At 47.1% G+C, this 22876-nt stretch overlaps 1 protein-coding gene across 1 annotated transcript; it reads left to right on the forward strand.

Annotated features, from left to right (window-relative positions):
- Positions 1-5922: 5922 nt before the first annotated feature.
- Positions 5923-22707, forward strand: RAB11B (RAB11B, member RAS oncogene family). Its single transcript, XM_030966580.1, has 5 exons — positions 5923-6040; positions 11542-11737; positions 13576-13769; positions 15298-15378; positions 18076-22707. Exons 1-5 carry the CDS (start codon positions 6001-6003, stop codon positions 18219-18221), a joined length of 657 nt encoding a protein of 218 aa, XP_030822440.1. The 5' UTR covers positions 5923-6000; the 3' UTR covers positions 18222-22707.
- The last annotated feature ends 169 nt before the right edge of the window (positions 22708-22876 follow it).

The following is a 22876-nucleotide window of genomic DNA, read 5'->3' on the forward strand; positions in this document are numbered from 1 at the left end:
GAGAAGCACATCTCCAGTCTGAGCAAGGGATGAAGATTTCCATTAACTGATGTTCCCTCACATAACCAAGATCTAGTTCTGGGCTCATCCTGCCACCTGCAAGGACAGCGATGGTCTGGGTAGACCACCCGTGGGGATGCCAGGGACAGGTAACAGAAGCTGAACCACTCCTAGCAAGGAGAACACAGGGAGCAGCCTTGGCTCATGCTGCACATCTGGGAACAGGGAACTGAGTTAACAGCTATACATTTGATATTTGCTATGCTTTTGGTGTTTGACATGCAGCAGGAATGTTATGGAAAGAGCAGGGATTTTTCACATCAGCAGAGTATCCAATGAGAGAAGAAATATGCAGTCTGCTAGAAGCTGTGCGATTCCCTGCAGAAACTGCTGGAGTGCCTTGCCCAGCCCACACTAGAGGCATTACAGGGGTTGGCAGAGGCAATGCACCAGCTGATGCAGCTGTGAAGGCACAGCTAGGCAGCCTCTGGGATGATGGGGCACTGTGACTCTGTCTAATGGTTGTTGAGAGTGAAAGGCCCAATTTGACAGAATTTCAAACTATCTAAGAGAAAGATGGCTCAACAGAAGGAAAGAGATGGGAAAAGTGGGAGGCAACTCAAAATGATGATGGAATATTGACCTGGAGAAAAACTGGGCTGCCAAAGAAATGTTTAGTAACTGTGGTCAGATGGTTTCAGGGTAAAGCCCATGGAGGGACAAAAAGTGTGGGCAGCTCCAGGAATTTAGACTGCTGCAAAATAAATTACTAATAGCTGTGCAGCTTGGCCAAAGCTGTCATGTAACAGACCAAGCTCAGAGGTGGAAGGGTTACCATGGGCCTGCTTCCCTTTCCAGTGGCTGCACAGATCCTACAGACACATCACCTCCAGCTGGGGACAGGAGTTGTCTGGTGAAGGTAGATCAGCTGCCAGGCTCGGCAGGAGCCTTTGCAACATGAAGGGCTGACACGGGAGGAGTAGTAAATGCCTGGCTAAAGGAAGTTATACCTGATAATCAGGGTTCCAGAGCTTATTGAAACAGACTGAGGTGCTCATTTTACAGCAAATATAATCCATCAGCTGTACAAATCTCTAGGGAGAGAAAGGAAATTACATATACCACATCACTCACAGTCTTCAGGAGAAGCAAGAGAGATAACAGAACATTAAAAGAAAATATAGTGAAAACATGCATGTACACTAATCTGAAATGTCCAGAAGCCTTACATTTGGCTCTGTGGGATACTCAAAATACCCTGTGATAAGCCATAGGGCTGACACGAACAGAAATTCTCTTTGGAAGGCACTCAGCTATGCCAGGATCTTATATCCCAGCTATGGCCAGCTTATTGGATGGAGATTGACCCAGTGTGTCATATATATTCATAAAGGGTTCAAAGAACAAAGTATGCTCAGTGTTATCAACTCAATCCCCTGAAATACAGGTACATGATATACAGCCTGGAGATGGAATTTTAAATAAGGTATTCTCTAGAAAATCCAAATTAGTACCTAGATAGGAGGGGTCATGTGCTGTTTTACTGTGTTCCTATTTTACTGCTAAAGTTATAGGTAAGATAAATTGGATACACTCTTCTCACATCAAACAACCAGTAGATGACCTGTTCAATTATTTTCACTAGTAGTGACCAGTGATCAGCGCTGAGCCCAGTCCTGTTCAGTATATTTATTGATGATCTGAATAAGGGGGTTGAGCCCGCCTTGAGTAAATTCACGGATGACACCAAGATGGATGGGAGTGTTGATCTGCTGGAGGGTAGGAAGACCTTGCAGAAGGATCTGCACAGGCTGGATTGATGGGCCAAGACCAACAGCCTGAGGCTCAAAAAGACCAATTCCCAGGTCCTACACTTTGGCCACAATAATCCCCTGCAGTGACGCAGGTTTGGGATAGAGTGGCTGGAAAGCTCCCAGCAGAGAAGGGCCTGGGGGTGCTGGTCAACAGCGGCTGAACACGAGCCCAGGAGTGTTCAGGCCAAGGAGGTCAACAGCACCTGGCCTGTACCAGCCATGATGGGGCCAGCAGGACCAGGGAGGTGATTCTTCTCCTGAATTTAGCACTGCTGGGGCAGCACTTTGAGTTCTGTGTGCAGTTCTGGGCCACTCAATTCAGGAAGGACATTTTGGTGCTGAGTCCAGAGAACAACAAAGCTGGTGAAGGATCTGGAGCAAGTGTTTGGTAAGGAGCAGCTGAGGGGGCTGGGAGGGCTCAGCCTGGAGAAAAGGAGGCTCAGAGGGGACCTTCTTGCTCTTCACAACTTCCTGACAAGAGGGTAGAACCAGGTGGGAGTTGGGCTTTTCTACGTGGCAGCCAGCAACAGGACAAGAGGACAGTCTCAAGCTGCACTAGAAGTTTACATTGGACATTAGGAAGAATTTCTTCACAGAAAATGTGATTAGACACTGGAATAGGCTGTCCAGAGAGGTGTTGAAGTCACTGTTCCTGAAGGTGTTTAAGAAAAGACTGGATGTGGTGCTCAGTGCTCTGGTCTAATGGACAAGGTGGTGCTCCATCATAGGTTGGACTTGGTGGTCTCAGAGGTCTTTTTCAACCTTAATGATTCAGTGAATCTGTGATCAACAGGTTGATAAATAACTGACTTCTGAGAATCCTTTGTGATTTTGTGAAGTATTTGTGCACAGGAGTCTATGTTGTACTTCACCCTGTTGGCCTTAAGTCTGTTATGTTTTTCACTTGTGATAATATTGTATATAAGGGCAGTATTCAAATGTCTTGAAAGTTTTTTTCCCTTTTTCCTTTCAATATATTAGCAGGGTGCTCCACTAAAACAAAGGGGGGGCTGCTGTGGGATGCTCCAGTGCCCAGCTCAGGGAGCTGCAGCAAGCTGCAGGTTGTGCTCAGAGTGGGGGGAATGGGCAGAGTCCCCAGCAAGGGGCCGGGACCTGGCACTGACCCTTTGCCTGACCAAGGGCTTGGGGCCCTAAGGAGCCACGTGAGAGCCCTGGGACTCTGCAGGAGCCAGGAACAGGAGCCAGGCTAAACATCAGCATCAGGATGGGCACAGCCCAGGGGGGCTTTGTCCAGGGTCCCCCCCCAAGGGCACCAGCTCGAGGTGTTCTGTGTCCCTGCACCACAAAGGAACTGGAGTCTGGGACTGTGCTGTGGGAAACCTGGGGCCGAGCTGGTGAGAGGAGCTGGCCTGACTGGGGGACTGTGGGGTGTACAGGGTCTCACACGGGGCCTGTGGGGTCACTGGAGCCACTGCTGCAAAGGGGCTGTGATCCCAGCACTGCCAGTCTGCTGACAGTGGGACCCCCAGAGCAGGATCTGAATGGTCTGACAGGGGAGTTTCCTTACCAGTCTGCTGACCCAGGTGGGACCTCAGGCCACTGCCCTGGAAGCTTTATGGCCTGTGGCAAATTTGAGGATACGTGGAAGGTTCTGCAATTGCATTACCCCATCAGTGACACATATCTGGTTTTGGTGACATGACACTGATTCTCCAATGCAAAACATACCACGAGCTGGGGGACTCCAGGATGTGAAGAATGTGGGGACTACGGGCTCATGCTTAACCCTACACAGCCCCAAGACAGCATCCCTCTTCTAACACCAAGTCATCATCTCCATTCCCTGCAGCCCATGTTAAAACCCTCTCCCAGGGGATTTTGGAGCTGAATGGCACTCACAATGGTACCATCATTATGTATTGCTCTTTAGAACTTATGGCAAGAACTCCCAGGCATTAGAAGCAGAAAAGGAGAAAGTGATTTCTATCCAAACTGATAAAAAATAGCTTTAGTGGTTTTTTAGGCCTTCTTCCATAAGTGTTCAGTTCAGAACTAAAAAAGTTACTTGTAATAATGAAAATAAGATGTTTTACTTCTACTGTGCAGACCAAATCAGGGAAGTAAAGGTCTCCTCTGCAGACCACCAAGGAGTCACCCTCCTCTCCCTCCTGTCACATAGCCACTCACTGGTTGCAGCATTATCAGCAGTGAGAAACTCAGCATAGCCCTTCCTAAGAGATTCTGCATCCAACATGTTCCAGCTTTGTTCGTCCTGATGCTATTTAAGTGTTGATCATTGGATGCTTAGCACCCCTGGATGTGTTCTAGTCATCACCCACCAAGGCATTTCACTGGGGTCCTGCAGAAACAGGAACAGCATCAACAGGAGAAAGTAGTAACACTTTCCTGTAGACCCTGGTGTTAAAACTCCCTTTGGCATTGGAAGGATTAAAAGTCTGATGCTCCATGGTGCATGTGAGCACCAAAACCCCTAAGAAAAGATTTCCTTCTGCAATTGCTCCCTGTCACAGAGGAACAACTGGCCCAAACCATTGCTAGGCTAGAGCTGCATCTTTCCTAGACTGCAGGTTCTGTGAAATTTTGGCTTCCTTCCCTGCTGCTTCAATTGCCTGATATGCAACAGGGATACCTAGATACCTTGGCAGTGGGATTGTAGTGTGCTTGCAGCATGTTGGTTGTCACCCGTTCTCAGAGCGTGAATCACTGATAGCCTGGGTGTCACCCAGCCAAGCTGTCAGAGGCTACTGCCTCTTTGTCCGCCCCCACTAATTTATTAGCACTTATTTTTGGAAATGGGACTCCTTGGATACCATGGTCCTGCCTGTCTAAGGTGTTCACATCTGGGGGAAGCTGAGAGCAGCTCAGAGCCACAGACCCTGGAGGGTCTGAATCTGTCCCCACTCTGACATTGCTCCCACTTTGAGCATCACCCAAAGCCAGCAAAAATAAGTCCAAAGCCAGAGCTTTTTCCTCACCATTGTCTCAGTCTTGCTGCTGCTCCGTGATACTGCAGATGCACTAATCCTTTAGCTGGATAAACATAAACACTCCTCCAGGGAAGTAGGGCAGACCTGTCGTGAGGAGCACAGCACAGAGAGAAATGTGTGATGAGCAGAGCCACACACATTCCTTCCCTGCACATCACAGAGGAGGGGAGGGAGTCGGCAGTTTCCCTGCCAGGGTTCGTCCAACAACAACCAAAGGCGTCAGTCTAGTGATGGGACACAAGTGTGCATAGGTTGTATGGGGTGACGAGGAGGGGGCCACCAGGGCAGCAGGACACCCTTGGGCTCCCGAGTGGCTCCGTGAGGCTGGTCCTGCAGCCTGGACGGCGTTCCCAGGATGAGCGGCTGTAGCTCAGCCGTCGGGAAGGTGAAGGGTGTCCCACCTGGAGCTGCAAAGCCGAGGCGAAGGGCGTCCCGCCGTCACTGCCCGAGTGGCCACAGCCTCTGGCTTTCGTCACTACTCCGCTCAGGAAACTGCCTAGAGCCGTGCCAGGAAAAAGAAGGGGAAATGTTTTGCTCGAGCAATTGTGTCCCCGTGAGGGCATGTATTTGCCAGAACAGCCTTTCAGCTGGTGTTGAGCAGGAAGGTGGGGCCGGGAGCGCTGAGCAAGGGGGCTGGGGCGGGGGCTCTGGGCGGCAGCCGCGCGTCCTGGGGCGCTGCTGAAGGCCTCCCCCGCCGAGTTCCCCGGCTCCGCTGCTGCGCTGCGCCCCGGGCCGGGCCGGTTCTCTCCCCCGCCCAGAGCTGACGCCATGCCCCAGCGATCGGGGGTCACTCTCAAACGTGGCGAAACCTCTCTCCCAGCGATCCCGCTCAAACCGGGAGGGTCCCCATGGCCCTAAGGGCCACCTCCCACCGGGCGCAGCCCCCGCCGCGAGCAGACTGCCCCCGCTCCGCGCCCCAGAGCCCCGCCCCTGCCCTCACACAAATCCCGCCCCGCCACCCGGCCCCGCCCCGTCTCTCAGGGTCCCAGCTCGGGCACCCAAGCACCGCCCCTCCCTAGCTGCCTCTCTTCGATTGGGCACCGTTTCCCCGCCAGTCAGCGGAATTCCCGTCATTTATTGGCTGTCGTTGATGGGTCTGGCGTAGTACCCGCCTTCTGCGGTCTCTGGCGGGCGCTGATTGGGCCGTGCTGGAGCGCCCCTCCCCGGCTGGGCCGCGGTCGGTGCCGGGCAGGCAGAGGGTCGGCGCCGCCATCGCCATGGGCACCCGCGACGACGAGTACGACTATCTGTTCAAAGGTACGTACTTAGCAGGGCTACGGCCGCCGCACCGCGCCGGTCTCGGCCGGGACCAGCGGGCCGCGCGGGCCCGGGGCGTCCGCCGCGGCCTTGGTGCGCGGGACGGCCTTGTGGGCCCCCGGCCTGGTCTGGAGCCGGGGCAGAGCCGGGGGAGCAGCGGGAGAGCCGCAAGGGCCTGCCCGCTCCGCCCTGTCCCGTCCCGGTTCGCGTGGGCTGTGCGCCAGCAGCTGGGCGGCTGCGATCCCCGGGGGCGACCGGAGCCGCGGCGGGGAGCGGGCGGGCCGCGGGCCGGGGCTGTGCCCGGCGGTGCCTGTGGCTGTCTGGAGATCGCCTGGTGTCGAGTCGGAGCTGCAAAACCGTGAGCTTCGGTGGAGGCTCCTTCACAGGTCCCCGCTGAGCGCCGGTACTGGGAGCCTGGGACCGGAGCGGTGTTAACTGCCTGTGCTGATGGGTGTTTGCCGCGCCTGCCCTGCCCCTTCCTGTGGCATGTCGGGCTGCCCAGGGCTCTTGTGGGGGCTCGGTGCTGCTCCTCCTGCGCTGGCTCCGGGGGGAGCTGGAGGATGTCATCCGTGGGATGGCTTCGGGGTTTCTGTCCCGTGGGTGTTTCCCCAGGCCGGCCTCCTGCCTGTCCAGAGGCTCAAGCTGACCAATTTCCCGGAGCAACCCACAGCTCTGCCTGTGAGGCCCGAGGAGCAGTGCAGGTGGGTGTAGCACCCTCGTCTTTGGTTTCCTAGCATGTTTTGCACTAGATCTACTGTTAGTAGAGTGGCTGAAACCTGATTTCCATCCAAAGAGTTCAGTCTTGGGAAGGGCAGTGCCGGCGGTGCCGTGGCGGTCTGTGAGGGTTCTGGGGGTCTCTTGCTACTGTCACAATTTCCCAGGTGTTCGATGTCTTTGTACCTGGACGCTCACAAGGGCAGCAGTGATTCTGAACTTGTGGAGCAAAGAAAAGAACAGTTACTCATCTGTGGGAAATATTTTATAAATGTATTTGCCCATTCACTTTCTTTATTTTACAGTGGGTTGAATCTTGAAGACAATGGGGTAAAAAAGCCCTTATTTCTTCTCTGCAGACAACCAGCCTGTAAAAATATACTAAACTGTCTGAGTCTAAAGTAGTTTCCTTCTGAAGTCTGTTTCCCAGGTGGTTTAATAGCCAGGAACTTGAAAGCCTAAAAATTGTACTTATTTTTTTCTTTCTCTGAATAGTCAATTAGCTAGGGAGAATGCATTCGTCTTAAAAATACTTGCTTTGAAATGCGTTTTTAATGTTATTTGGAATGAGACTCAACCTAAAGCCATTTGGTCAGGATCTGTGCTGTGGTGATGCTGGCAAACTTTGTAGCACTTAATAAAAAACAGGTGAGAGAATTGTCCTTTTCTGTGCATTTTTGGGAGGGGTCGTTGTGTGGATTTCTAAAAAAAAAAAAGTAGATAGAGAAAGGTTTCTTTGTGGGTTTGATTTTCCTTCTTCTGAGGCTTTTTGGGACTAGACAAAAAGTAATATAAATGGGACCAAGTGGGATGAGGGCTCTGCTGTGGGACCAACTCTTCTACTTTTCTTTTTGCCTCCTTCAATAGTAGAATTAAACCTCAAGGACATAATGATGTCCAGGACTTTGGTTGGTTTGTGGTTTAGCCCCTTCTTAGCTACGCAGATGTCTTTTGAACTATGTTCTGTCAGTCTGTGTAGTAGTTAGAGGTAGAAATAATGATGTAGGAGGATCTTAAGTCTGGGAAGGTTTATTTTTATTAAATTTAAGGCTTGACTGTTTCCCCTGCCACCTATTTCCAAAGGACAGCATGTGGCAGGCAATGACTAACTTCAGGTTTGGGAGCAGTCTGGGATTGTGTGTGATTATAGTCAGATCTGCTCTGCTGACCTAGTGCTTCTTTGTTCCCAATTTCCCTTTTTTTCTGTGCGCATCCCAACAGAACTGCTTATTTTATTGATCACACCAAAATATTACTCTTTACCAAAGTGCCTAAACCATCCTTTGGGGGAAGGAGCCAAGCTGTGTGTGCAGGGCTGCGTGGGGTAGTGAGGCTGCAAAGAGCTTGTGGCTGTGCTCAGTGATGTCACCCAAGTGAAGCCAGCAGTTCTGGCCTCTATTCCCAGTTAGTTTTGTAGCAGGGATGGTGAAAAAGCAAGGACTTTTCAGGGTGTGTTTTGAGTGCGTTGATTTGGAATTGAATTCATGACCTTTGAAGAGCCGTTAAAAATGTTGGAAGCCTTGTACCTATTAAGTGTGATCTGCACATTAATTTTGCTCCCAAGAAGATTAGGTATTATCAGTGCTTATTTTAAAAATTAAATCTGAGGTTGTGCAGATGTGTGCTGGCTCATGAAAAAGGCAGGAAAAATCAGCCATAGGGTAAAAGAGCTTTCTTTTACTTTTGTGGGAATTTAGACTGCTCTGATTTGTCTCTGTGTAGCTGAGGCTGTGGTTTTTAAAAACAAATGTGTATCCTATTAGTCACCAATATCTGGCAACCTTATGTGCTTCGGGTTTATCACAAACTCTCATTAGATGGTCTCTGCTAGAGGGAGTCTTAATCTTCTTAGCTACTCAAAAGTATATATTCTTTTTCCTATATTAATAAATGAGTGTTTTTAGAATTCTGTCATAAACTTGATCTATTTATTTTCCCTTTTTTACCAGTGATGTATGGCACTGGAATTTTCATTCTGACTTTGCCTTGTTTTGTACAAGGATCTCAATATACAGGGCAGGTGTTTGGGGTGGGACTGTGCTGTAGTTCTGGATGTTGTAGACGCAGGAAGCAGAGTGAGGGTGGTGACTGAGTTGATGGATGGGTAATGTGGTGGTGATGCATAACCCACACAGGGGCAGGGGGTGCTGGAGGAGAGAGAAAATCAGGAAATACCGAAAGAGCGGGATGCAGGATATAAACAGGGCACTATGCAAGGCTTGTTTGTGTGCTTAGAGCCATCTGAAGGTGGCTGGTGCTGGTTATTGGTTCGTGTCACAGGGCCAAACCAGCGCATCTTTTCATCACCAGTGTGGCCCTTAGGGGCATTTCGAGAGTGAGTTCCTCGGTTCTGGTGAGATGTGTTTAGAGAGTATTCATACTCTTAAGCTGTCATTTGGAACTCTTTCCTTCTCTGTCATGACTTCTGAATTTGAACAGGCAATACTGTGTGGTGGTCTGTTACCAAATTTAGAAACTTTCCCAGGATATAATCACTTAGTCCAGAATGTTGAAGGTATCTTCTTGCTCAACTCCTGTAGAAAATAAGTTTGTGGCTTCTCTCTGCATGTGGGGCCCCCAGTCTTGGCATCTTTCTCCTGAAAGTGAAAATGCCCTTTTAGTGCTCAAGATTGGGTATTAATAAGAAGCACATGGAAACTCTAGGAATGCTCTTTATTGAATTGGGATCTGGTTGCCTTCCTTTAACTTCTGAAAAATGCTCTCCTAGAAGCTCTGCTGGAATGTGGGGCAGCATGGTGAAGGGAGCCTGTGAATAATCAGCCAAAGGAGCGCAGGACCCCTGGAATTTTCTTCCAGTAACAGATGGAGTTAATGACCTGAGAGCCATTTGCATGGTTTATGCCCCAAATTGATACTTTTAAAATGCCAGAGCCTGGGAGATTGCTAGAATATGGAAAGGCTATGCTTTCTCCAGCTGCAAAACCATGGGGAGATAGCTCCCTTCAGAAACAGTTGGAAGCCTCAGGGGTCTTCTGATCTGGTCTAGCTTGTGTGGTGGATATTCTTACTTTTGGTTCTGGCCAGGGCTTTGCTATAGGATGGAGCCGACTCCAGCCCCAGATCCCTGTGCAGGGTGGGTGACCTCAGCCTGTTCTTGGAAGGTCCCATGGAATTAGTGATGAAAAACTGTTTGTCCGGAAAATAAAGCTGACAAAATCCTAGAGTTAGAACTTGGAATAAAATCTTTTTTTATCTATCTGTTCTCATACCCTAGAAAGTGGTTTAGGCTGTTTGCCAGGGAAGGCAGAGCACTGTGGAGAGCTGGTTTAAGTTCTCCCGGGTGGGGAGTTGTGGTGCCTTGCCATGATGTGCTGGCTGCCCGTTCCTGCCTGGGTTGTGTTTTGCTGTTCAGCTGTGCTAGCACAATTGTCTGTCTGTGCTCTCAGGCAGATGAGCTGCACAGGGGCTCTCCAGCCTTTCAACAATGGCCCTGTGCAGCTCGGGAGCTGTCGCAGCAGAGCTCCAGGGTCCAGCAGCAGCCTGGGAATGTGCTCCAGGGCTGGGATGGCAGCGAGCTGGAGCAGGGTGCTGCCAGAGCTCCATCCTCAAACAATGGCCTGAGCAGGGAAAAGCTGTAGCATCACTAAAAGACAAGTATGATCCTTGGCCTGGGAAAACACTGGTGAGCTCATTCTGGAGGTGTGCAATGAGAAGGTTCTTCTGTAGTTGCTGGGGGGAAATTGGGACTGGTTTTTGTCCGTGTCTGCTTTTCTGTAGGAAAAGCAGACCATATGAATGAGGAAGATCAGCAAATCTGTGCTTAGAACTGGAGTAGGAAATATTCCCAAGGTTAAAGAAGCTCACAGAGGCTGGCTGCCTTTCTTCCTTTTTTGCTTGAGCCAGGACACTTGAATTCCAAAGGGTATGTGATAAGAGTGTTTGTGAGAGGAAGGGAGCTTGGCTCAGCTGTTTCAGCTGTGTTTCTCTCTGTTGTTTCTTGTCTCATCTATAAGCAAAAAAGTAGAGGGAACCTCCTGCCACAAGATGTGCCTTTGTTTTCACAATTCCTTTCAGGAAAGCTGGGTGTTGTGCGCTGAAGGTCTCTCTGCTCTTACATTTTTCTGTTATCATGGCAACACCATGTGTGGAGGCAGAGGTTTCTAGCTCATCTCTTACTTCTCATGCAGTCTACTACAACCTGTTTTGTTGGATGAAGTTCTGCTTTGCTTTGTATCTTTTTTGTAGTACCAAATATCTCCTGTTTTCCCCTTTTTGTGGTGAACATATTTATTAATTAAATCATTGAATTAGAAGACCCTATATGACTCCAACAGGGACTGCAAATGATTGTTTACTTACCATGTTTTTTGTTTTTTTAAATAAAAATAGAGCACATTTACACTGTACAAAGGCTTTTGTTGGGCAGACAAGTGGCCTGTTGCCATGTTCTTGCCTGTAGTGTTTCTTAAAATATGGGTTGTAGCCTTCCTGTGCCAAAGGTTGAGTGTGTGAGGGGCATGTCTTACCTCTGCGGGCTGCAGTGGTTGGGGCTTCCAAAGCACTTTGTTTGACTTTTGAGAGTCACTGTAGCAATTTCTCATTTTCACCTCTGAGGATCAGGCAGCTACTCACCACAAAACAGCTTGGGGCTCTTCTGGGCTTGGGAAAGCAAGGAGTGCATAGTAAAGACTGTGGTGTTATCTATGTTGTCTCTCCTGTGTTATCTGACTGCGTTTCTGGAGGATGCTGCCTGCCAGGCCACACTGCAGCCTGGAGTCAGTGCTGGTATGAGAAATTAATTGTGAAAATAATGTCTCTGCTTTCAGTTGTGTTGATTGGAGACTCTGGAGTTGGGAAAAGTAATCTTCTGTCACGTTTCACACGCAATGAGTTCAATCTGGAAAGTAAGAGCACCATTGGGGTGGAATTTGCCACCAGGAGCATCCAGGTGGATGGGAAGACGATAAAAGCCCAGATCTGGGATACTGCAGGCCAGGAGCGATACCGCGCCATTACCTCAGCGTGAGTACTCTGCCTTTGCTCAACAGAATTCCAGCAGAGTTGCTGCAGATAAATGTATGGGTAGAGAGAAACATATTTGGCACACATGACAAAGTCATTGTGACAGACTTCAGTGTGGATCCAAGTCATAAGGTAGCAAATACTTTTGTGTTCTCTTGATTAATATAATGAAAGTACTTTTTAGATTCTCATGTTACGGTTACGGAAACAAATGACAGCTTAAATCAAAACTGTGGGAAATTCTGTTTGAGTTTTGGGATTTAGATTTTGTCTGTGCTGAATGTGCTGCATTCATTATGTGGAGTGAGTGTCATTTCAGATGGAAGCTGGGTACTGTTGGTATCGAGTTTTGGTCTAGGTATGGTGGCTTACTGTAACACCCATGGCTTCTGGTCTCAATTGCCTCCTCAGTCTTGAGATTGAGGGTATTTTTAGGAAAACCTGCAGCCACAAAGTCCTTTGAAATCTCAATGACTTTGAATTAGTCACAGCCTTGAGCGCAGACACTGAATAGCCAGGAAGCAGGAAGGCAACAATGATAGTGCTGGCTGTGCAGCATTAGGCACAATCCCTGGAGGTGAGAAGCTTTTTCACCTGTGCCACCTTGTTAATCCGCAGACTGGTTTGAAGTGTACCTGTTTCTATGCTGGCAAAAGTATCCTGCAGAGGACAAAAAGCAAATCCTTTGATCAGGCCTGGTTGTCCAGAGCATTTTCTGATCAGTGAGTTGATTTTTTGTTATGTTACAGATGTGTATCAGTTTTTAAAGGTAAAAACATGTTTCTGAGTCATGAACAGATTGAGCCATTAAACTCAAGGTAAAAGGAATTTTGTCAAGATGGGAGAAAACCAGGAGACCCTGAAGCCCAAAGGGAGCAGTCTGTAGGGAAAGGGACGTAGAAGCAGATGTAAGTGACAATTTCAAATTGCATATTTTCTGGAATTGTTAGTGTGACTTTCAGAAATTTTTTTGTGACCCTTGCTCTTGCTGTAAAAACTTCTAGTCTAGTCTGGGTCAACAACAACAGGTTTTACTGCTGGGAGTTAGTGCAGCTGCAGTCCTGTGATCCTGCCTCTCCTTTGTGCTGGCACTAACTGCTGCTTGACACATCACTCAGCCAGTTCAGCCTGCTCGGCCAGCAAAATGCCAAACATCAGGGAAAAGAGAATGATTTCTGCTGACTTGGTGCCCTGACTCAGTTCAACAACATGTCAGACAGGTGCTGGCAGAACTGAGGAGAAATGGTAGGATTGTGTGGAAGAGAGATATTAGATGTTACAGGATTGCTGATACGGATTGACTTGTGCTGAGCTGAGCCCTTGGCTTGTGTTGAAATGGGCCCAAACCTGCACTGAGGAGGCAGACCGTGTTCTTGGATTAGAGGTTGGTGGATAGTGACAGTATAGTCCAGAGTCCCCTCTTTAATTTGTAGGAGGGACAGGAGATAGTTGAAGGATCAGGAACAAATACTGACATTTTATTAAGGGCTGTTTTCCTAGGAGAAAGTTAGGTTGTTACTTCACAAAAACCTCCCAGCTGTACCAATTCTGCAATGGTGAATTTTCCTATACACAGCTGGAGCAGACAGGACATTTTCAGTCCTGGTTTCTGGAGGCTCTCCAGAATTTTGGTACACACACTGGATTTTTTTAGAAATGCTACTAGGAAAAAACCCTGCATTTGGAACTTGGTCTTCGGCTTCAAAACCACTCCAACAACAGTATCTGCATCAGCACAACTTTTTCTGAAGGGGTTCATTACAGAAGAGCGGGATGGCCTGTGTGCTGGTGTGGCTGGGACAGAGCTCTTGCTGAAGGGCTGTGCCTCCTGCTTTCAGATATTACCGCGGTGCTGTTGGGGCTCTGCTCGTCTATGACATTGCCAAACACCTCACCTACGAGAACGTGGAGCGCTGGCTGAAGGAGCTGCGGGACCACGCCGACAACAACATCGTGATCATGCTGGTGGGCAACAAGAGCGACCTGCGCCACCTGCGGGCTGTGCCCACCGACGAGGCCAGGGCCTTCGCAGGTACGCACGGGGGCTGGGGGATCACACCCTTTGTCCAGGGCTCAACTCCCACCTCAAGGTTTAGTTTGAACCGTAAAAAAGGCACTTGAGATGTTTTGTTGGTTTTTTGGGTTTTTTTATATTGAAATATCTTGACTTATTAACTAGCATGTGTGATTGGTTTGGTTTTTTTTGGAGAATTTTCTTTGCCATTTTTAGTTTGCAGTTTTCTGTTGTTTTTTAAATCTGGTGGTAGTACATGTTTTTGAGACACTGTCCTTGAGCTACGTGGTAGCTGAAGAATAAACACTTCTTCTAACAAGGCTAGAAACAGTAAGCAATATTTAAAAGAGAAAATATCACAATAAAAATAAAAAATATCACAATATAAAATGTCCATCCTTCCTTCCTAGAGGCCTGCTTCTGCTGAGTAGATATCAATGTGGACAGCTACAAATGAATGCTGAACCTTCTTTTAGATGGGGTGGTTGCTGCTCTAGAGCACTCATACGTGTAGTGGTGTCATCTAGTCTCGCTTAAATGCAGTGATCATCAGGTTTGAGAATTATCATTTGTTGGGAGAAGTGAGTTATGTAAGATGCTGCCACTGCATTCCTTCTCTCTTCCTTACCTGGCAGAGCACTGGTCAGATATTCTTTTGTCCTGAAAGGCCTGGGGATATTCAGCTTTTGTGTGGCTGTCAAGCTTGGAGGTGGAATGTAAACGTACAACTTCTAATATACCTCTAGAAATATTACCAAGGCTTGCTTATACACACTTTATGAAGTTTGCTGGTAAGCAAGTACCCTGAGGGTAATAAAGCCGCTCTAAATGTTCAGATGGAGGAGAAGTGACATTTATGTAAAAAAAGCAGAACAAGTTGGTGGGTGCCCCAGATAGTCTATTTCTTTGATCACTTGGTTCAGCTTCTTACTTTTTAACCCTGGACTTCCTCCTAAGGCTGTTTTAAATTGCTAGTGATGCTCCAGTTGTTGCTGTTTAGCTCCATTACTGGAATTTGCCTGTTCCTGGGCAGGTGATAGAGAACCATTCTAGGTATGATATTTGAGTGTTAACCACTTACTTTTTTTAATAATAATTTTAAAAACTTGCATTGTAAGAGGAAAGAAGAAAATAGACTGTTTCAGGGGGTCATTGTTATTTGGAAGTGGGGTCTGATTAGGAAAGTATAGGTCTGTTGATCTTCTTGGGATTGCAGAGGAGAATTGTGTCTCTGTAGCGGTTGATGTGCTTTTGCTGGGGCTCTTGCTCACGGTACCTCTGGATGTGATCTGTAGCCAGAATAGAATGGTATTTTGTGTTGTTTGCCTGAGCAAGGGCTGCAGTGGGGAAAATGTTCTTGCACTTTGGGCAAAGGAAATGTTGCACCAACTCCAGCACCAAGATGTTCCTTGTCCAACAAGGAAAAGAAAAAAAATTACTGTGCTCTGGCTGGTTTGGCCTAAAATAAAAGTTAAAAAACCTCAAAGTAAATGTGAAATAAAGTGTCATTAAATTTTTTAACTGAACCACTTCTTATTTATTACAGAAAAAAATAACTTATCTTTTATTGAAACATCTGCTCTGGACTCTACAAATGTAGAAGAAGCCTTCAAGAACATCCTTACAGGTATGGTTTGTTATGGATTCAGAGGAGCAGCTGAGGTGGTGGATCTTCTTCATGGGCATACTCTGTAGTTTTCTGGAATTATTTGGAAATGAGTGGTGGGAACAATGGTTGCTTTGCAAGCTCTCTGATCTCACCTTTGTGTTCTGCCTCCCACCCCATACACCCCTTTCTGTCCCGGGTGAGGGTTTCTATCTCCTGGAAGTTTCTATCTCCTGATGTTCCATAAGTTCAAGCTATTGCAATAGCACTGTTGTAAAAGGACTAGTAAGTGTACTTCTGTGCCTGCACAAAATCTCAGCAGTGAAGCCCCAGCCGTGCTGGAAGTTAAATGTTGCAGTATCTTCTCTTGCACCAAAGCAGGCTGGTACCATTTTCAGACTACTGAGCTCTTATTCTCAGCTGATAGCAAGGGTGGTGACTGCACTGCACCAACAGCATCTTCTGCAGAGAAGGACCTGGGGATTCTGGAGGATATCAAATTGACAGTGAGCCATGGGCAGGGACACCTCCCACTGTCCCAGGTTGCTCCAAGCCCTGTCCTACCTGGCCTTGGACACTTCCAGGGATCCAGGGGCAGCCACAGCTGCTCTGGGCACCCTGTGCCAGGGCTTCACCACCCTCACAGCCAAGAATTTCTGCCCACTATCCCATCTAACCCTGCCCTCTGGCAGTGGGAAGCCATTCCCCCTTGTTCTGTACCTCCAGGCCCTTGTCCAGAGTCCCTCTCCAGCTCCCTTGGGGGACTGTAGATGTTGGTAGTCTGCATTCAGGTCTTCCTGGAGCCTTTTCTTCTCCAGACTGAGCAACCCCAGCTCTGACTCCAAGGTGCCGAAGAAGAGGCAGACAGGAAATACAGGGTAGCCAAGCTGCCTCTATAGGTAAAAGCTTGACAGATGAGGAATGGGCTGTATTTGGTGCCCAGCAGATCTGTGTTATTAAAGAGCCACTAGTGAAACATTTGGAGTGTGAGGCAGAGCTGACTGCCCAGAGCTGGAGCTGGGCTGGTCTCGCACTGTGTAGCAGATTTGTGGCTGATCTGGGACACTTGGCTGTATTTGAAGCAACTTCCCTGGCACTTGGAGACAGTATTTTTTGTTTTAGTATTTTTTATTTTAGTGTTCTGAGTGTAGTTCAATGGTCACCATCCATCGTGTCTTCCCTTGTTGTTTTGAGACTGACCCTGGTTAGAGATGCTCTCCTCAGGCCACTCTAGGAGAGCCACAGTGCTGTAACAACTCAAGCTGAGGTCAGGCCCAGGCAAACTGAACTCAAACCCCTCTCTCTCACAGCACCCAGGGCTCCCAAAAGTGTTGAGATTGTCTGGTCAGGTAACATAGGCACATGGATAATAAGACTGAGAAGTCCTGAAAAGGCTGTTCCTAAAGTGATTACACCTGGGGGAGAATCATCCTTCTAAAAGAGAAGGAACCTAGGAAAATGTGCTGTGTAGAGTAGTGAGTTGGGAACCACCACAGGGGACTTGGTGGAGGGAAGAGAATGGGAACAGCAGGACAGGAGTTTCCTTACTGGCCACTTGTTTGAGGAATCACTAACAGCTGGAAGAAAAAAAACCCCACAAAACACCCCAAAGATGCTACCCCAAAGCAAAGGGGGCTTGGCAACCACTCTAAACAGCTGAAATTCAAATACTGAGCAGGAAAGAAAAAGGTGTGACAGCCTCTGAACAACCCTCCTCCCCCCTTTAGCAAAGATTTGTTGGTAGCCAGTGGCAACAAGATTGGCCCTGAGTTAAAGGTTTCCATTTTAAACAACATAAATATATGTTGTGCAGATTCTTAAAAAAACCAAAAAAAACCCACCAAAGAAACCTAACCAAAAATCCTCATAAACAAGCCCTGCACAGTCCTCTGTGATTTTTAATCCTTACTAAAGGCTTTGGGTGTGCTGTTTTGGGGTTGTGGCTGTATGAATGTGACCATAATATTTACCACAGACTTCCAGGGAAGTACTTGCCCTTTTCCTGTTTCACAATGGAGGGAAGTTGGAACAAGGGCTTATAGTCAGTGAAATAATTTAACTTGAAAACCTTTCCACTTACAAGACTTCTGCTAAGTATGCAGTTGAAACAGTTTGTTTGTGAAAGCTTTTAAGTTGGCAGTCTGTCTTCAGTGGTTACAGCTTTGTGGATCTGTATGCTTTCAAGCATTAAGTTAGTTTGAATAAAATAAATTCATTTGGAGAAGTCTGGGCCTTTATGGACCCATGCAGCTTTTACTGTCGTAGGTAGGAAAACTGATGTGTTGCAGAGAGGAGCATTGCTGTTACTTGGTGGCAGCAGGTTGCTGGGAGTGGAGGTGGGCATCAGGTAACTTGTTGCTGGGTGATTGTCTTTGTGATTTAAAAAAAGTGAGCAGCATACTCTATAAAGATCAATGGTTCCCTGTTTTAGAAATGAGCATTCTTGCTCCTTTCCTATTTAAAAACCCTTTTAATAATCCCCATTTTCATGGAGTCATTGAAAAAGAACAGAATAGGAAGTGCTATTGCGGAAGGCAGTGAGGACTCTTGACTTAATAACTTTTCCAGACAGAGCTGGTGTATTCATTCCAGAACTGGAATGCCAGCCAGATGTTACACACTACATCTGATTAGCCTAGATTCCCTTTCAGAGCCCTCAAGTTAAAATCTTCTCCTTCTTGGGTTCTGGCATGTTCTCACCGTGTGCTGTCCTTGCAGAAATCTACCGCATCGTGTCGCAGAAGCAAATCGCCGACCGGTCTGCGCACGACGAGTCTCCTGGCAACAACGTCGTGGATATCAGCGTCCCGCCAACCACTGACGGACAGAAATCCAACAAACTCCAGTGCTGTCAGAACCTGTGACCTTCTCTAGATGACTCTTGTGCCCTCCACTTTGTCTGTGCTTCATTTAGAAACTTGTGTGCACTTCCTATCTCCTGTGATTCAGTGACTCCCTCCTCCCTCCTTTATTCCATTCCCAAATCTCCCCTCTCATATTAGAGCTTTAATTGTAGGGCTAACATCCTCTTGCCTCTGAAACCCCTTCCATGTGGTGACTTCTGGGCTTGAAATGTAGTCACTGATCTGATAGACATGTTTGTGTTGGAAAATCTGCTGCTGGATATTATCCCATGAAACACACTTATCAAATAGGCTTGTTTTGGTTTTGCTAGGATTTTTTCAGTTTGGTTTTGTTGTTGTTGTATTTTCTGGGAGGGGAACAATGGGACTTGACTCTACCAGTTGAAGAAATAACTAGGTGACAAGGTTTTTTCCTCCCATAGTCAGATATCTCTTTTTCTTGTGTTTCTGTAAACATGGGGGAGAAATTAAACTAGCTATCCTGCCAAATGCTCTGTTTTCTGTCCTGATGAAGTCTCACAGTGAGGATTTTAGTGGCTGCACACACATAAGAAAGCTGTTGAAAATAACATTACTTATTCTGTAATTATCCCTAATACAGTTAGTCTGGCTGTGTAGTTTACTGTTTCCTGCTTGGGAAATCTTTCTCTATTCTTGTTTATTTGGGAACAATGAAATATGTCTGCATTGCTTTCTCTGCCACCATGAATGCCTGTGCAGGCTTTATGAAGTGGCGTAATATTTATTCATGGCTTATGTTAATCATTTAACATTATTGTACAGTAAGTGCCAGCATATTGATTTCAGAAACCTTTTGCAGCCTGTACAAGTAGGCTTCTTTTTGTACTGTAGGTCAGTGTCTGAAAGCAGGATCTGCGCTAGTTCCAGGGATTTTTTTTTGCATGCTGCTTTTTCTCTAGATCTCTCCTGCCCCCGTCTGAGTGAGTGAGGCAATATTTTCATGTCACATATATACCTGCACTTGTAAGGGTTTTGGTTGTTGTAGAGAAACACGATACTTTATACATTTTGTAAAACTTCTGCAGATCCATAGTATCTGGAACTTTCTCTTCATGATCTTTCACTATTGACCTCTACTAAAATGCATAATACTAGGATTTCACATAATAACTACTAATCTGTTGTATTCTTCTTACCATTTTACTGAACTGCAGACTGTAATTCTTAAATGATTGTACTTCACTGATGTAACAGATTTGTCATCAGCAGGGCTAACTACTATAATTCTTCATTGTGCTGAATGGGAAGAATGTTACCACAACTTTGTGTAGTCAGTCTCTTGCTTGCTTGTGCAAATCTCTGATGGCTTTTCATCACTCACTAGCTCTTGCACACTTGTATCCCCTCCGGTATCCGCTGAATGTTCTGATGGCAAATACTGGGTGAAATGATCTAAAGGAAGAGCTGGAAACCACCTGCTGCTCCCTGAAGGCTTGTGGCGCCATTTGCAGTGAGTTTTTGCTCTGTATTCTGAGCCTGTAGCTCACTGGATGAATCCCAGCTGCATATTAGTGAGTTGATTTTTCTTTACTGATACAAAGCAAATATGAAACTGTGAATTGTGCTTGAAGAGGAAATCTGACATTCCAGTCTCAACTGTTCTGTCTGGTTACGTAATAAAATTAAGGGCAGTTAACTCTGATGGCTTTTCTTTTATAAGATTTCCAGACCAATGCCTTTAATTTTGTACTGTATGCACTGAGAGAGCTCCAGCTCACAGCACAGGATGCGCGTGGTGCTGGCACTTTCACTCTTCAGCTTTGTTTAGAGGTTCCATTCAAGGTTCAAGGGTGCATGCTTGCAGCCTGATCCCGTTGAATGAGGGTATGAATTCCTTGGTAGGCATCACAGGGCTCTGTCCTAAGGGTGCTCCAGTTCAGGAAGCACTTTCAACATGTGGTATTTGCTTCACTAGCATTCTGTTGAGAGAAAGTGGGAACTGGGATATCTCCTTTTTGGTGGTCCAAGACTAGAACATGAAGTGCAGTCAGTGTTCAGACAACTGGCAACGAGAGAATGGAAAATTCTGAAATACTGAAAATATTTCATTTGAGAACAAGTGGACACTAGTGGAGCTGGGCTCCTTAATTCTTGAACAAACTTTATATAAAGAAATCAGCTGGATAGCATGAGGAGAAATTGTACTGTTTAGAAGACTTATTAATTCAGCGTGATGTATTAACATGCTTACTCTGCAAGTCCTGCTCTTAACATGAAGTTTCTAGAATCAGTCTGGCCTGGTGTGAGAAGCCAAGAAACAGTTTAGTTACTTGCTTGTCTCTTCAAAGATTTTCTTTAGTCTTTGACCTTGTGGAAGGCTTTAAACTTTGCTGCAGAGTCCCAGTGAAAGGTCCATGTCTAGGGCTTAAGTGCAGTTAAATTTATGGGTATTGAACAACTCCGTTGTCCAAAGCCCCTCAGTACTGGTGGACCTCGGACCATTCTGTTGTGTTGTGTGACAGGGAGGGGCCTCCTGCCCTTTGCTGGGGCACACAGGAGGAGTTGGTGTGTGCACATGTGCACCATGTAGCTCCTGAGAGCACTGGGAATGGGCTGGGGGTTTTCATCTGCTGTGGTCCCTCACTATGAGACAAGGCACTTCTCCAGGCTGCTGTGCTGCTCTCCAGGCAGAGCCACAGCCCTTCCGTGGGTCTGAGGTGCCCCTGCCCAGACTAAGCACAGGGCTGTTCGTGACAATAGGAAAAGGACATTGGATCAGTTCTGCCAGGTTGGGCCATCTTCCTGTGCACAGACTGGGGACAAGCCTTGTGATCTGGGGTTCCTGGTGTCCTGAATGAAGCATTGTGTGCTCCTTAGAAACTGCATCCACAACCCAGCCCACTACTGTGCTGGAATTACTGAGGGCAAGACTTGGAGGAATCCTGACGAAGCTGGAAATGCTGGAAGGGCTGTCTGACATTCAGAGAAGCTCTGCAGTAGCCCAGGCTCCTTAAGCATGCTTTCCTGATGTGGAAATTACAGACTATGTGTAACCTCAACTTGACTGCTTCATCCCACAGCTTTGCTGGCTGTGTGTCTCTCAGTATTACTGTCAGGAAAACAAAAAAAGGTTACAGCTCTCTTCCATCTGCCCCAAGGGATTTGAGGGCTAAGTTTGGCTTTTGTAAAATTCCTGGTAACAGGAAAGCTGCCTGTGAAAAGAAGGAATGTGTGCTTTGCTTGCTTTACTTGGATGTTGAGGCTGACTTTCCTTTAACTGTTGAAAACACTACAAAGCCCTGAGTCATAACACAACCTGTGTCATAACAGAACCATCAGAGGCTCCTGCTGCTGTCTAGAACAGCTCCTTTAATGCAGAATTAGGCAGGAGTCTATCGTGCTGCCTCTCCTCTTACTGATGTGGAGGGTGAAGGCCAAAATGCATACATAAAAGTGACTTGGTCCTGAGCATACAAACAGTGAATTGGTAAAATAAATTCCTTGGGTAGATCAGATCAATCTATCCTCTTTTCCTGCAAAGTCAGTGCTTCCAGCCAGGGGAGTTAGTCTGAGATCTTCACTGGAGCCTGCACAGAACAAGGAGGTTTGGTTCCTAGGAAAGTTTTAAAGCTCCGTACTTGTATAAATGTAAAAATCCAGTTGATGGGTGACTGCTTGCTACTTTGTTAAAGAGATTTCAGTGTGTGCTGTGGAGGCCACCTCTGTGGGGCCAGAGATGCGCCCATTTGGGTGCTGTTCTGTGACTCCCTGCTGACCTCTTGTGTGAACACAGAGCTCTTGGCTGGGCGTGGTATATGTTGGGCTGAGCCTGTATTTGAAGCAGTTACTTAACAAAAGCTGTTGGAAAATTGTACAGGAGGTATTTTTACTCCTGGTGCTTTGATCCCTGCGTGCTGTGCTGCTCCACAAGGTGGGGGTGGGATCTGTTTCTGGTTGAGTGTTGCTGAGGCTTGGTGCTCATTTGCCTTCCAAGCAGAAGGAAGAACTTGCTTAGAGGTTTCTGGACTCCATAGAAGAAAAGAAGATCCCAGTGAAGTGGCTCAGTCACCTAGGGAAGATTTTTTCCTCCATAAAAAACTAGAACAGTGTTAAAGGTAGGGGCTTGAATTTCAGCTAAGGAAAATCAGACAATTGGAGGTTAAGGCTAACTGTCCTTCAAGTAGGTGGGGGTTGAAGAGTAGATTCTCTTTACTTGCAGACTCTTAAATGAAGTTGGTGATTTATGGAATATTTCCACGGAATGAGTATCTCCAGGGCTGCACTGTTTCAATAAATAACAGCAATTCCTATTTTACACTGATCAGATAATGCATGGTAGTGTTGACTATCAGGCTTTGTAGGCTATAAATAGTAGTGGACCTTTATGCAACCCAGAAGAGAGGTTCCTTTCATTTACTTTTATTCCTGGTTCCTGTGTTAAGTGCAATTCACTTTGTAAATAAACACACCACTCGATTTTTGTGCATGGTTATGATGTATTGTGGACATAAAGATTGCCAAATCATACCGTCTGTGTAAAGTTCTGTTCCAGACACAACTGTAGAATGAGCTGGGGGGACTCCCGAGCCAGAGCGCGGGGTGGGGCGGGGATGCCCCTGCCAGCGGCCCGGGAGCGGCGAGACGGGGTACCCGCTGCCCCCGGGGCTTCTGCACTGCCGCAGGGCGCCGCGTTG

Source organism: Camarhynchus parvulus, chromosome 28, assembly GCF_901933205.1.
Source record: "Camarhynchus parvulus chromosome 28, STF_HiC, whole genome shotgun sequence".
In the NCBI taxonomy this organism is placed as follows: Eukaryota; Metazoa; Chordata; class Aves; order Passeriformes; family Thraupidae; genus Camarhynchus; species Camarhynchus parvulus.

Excerpts from the sequence above, each read along its gene's own strand:
- RAB11B (XM_030966580.1), top strand. The coding sequence starts at position 6,001 with ATGGGCACCCGCGACGACGAGTACGACTATCTGTTCAAAG. Across the intron at positions 6,041-11,541 it reads GTACGACTATCTGTTCAAAG|TTGTGTTGATTGGAGACTCT; the intron begins GTACGTACTTAG and ends CTCTGCTTTCAG. Across the intron at positions 15,379-18,075 it reads CTTCAAGAACATCCTTACAG|AAATCTACCGCATCGTGTCG; the intron begins GTATGGTTTGTT and ends CTGTCCTTGCAG.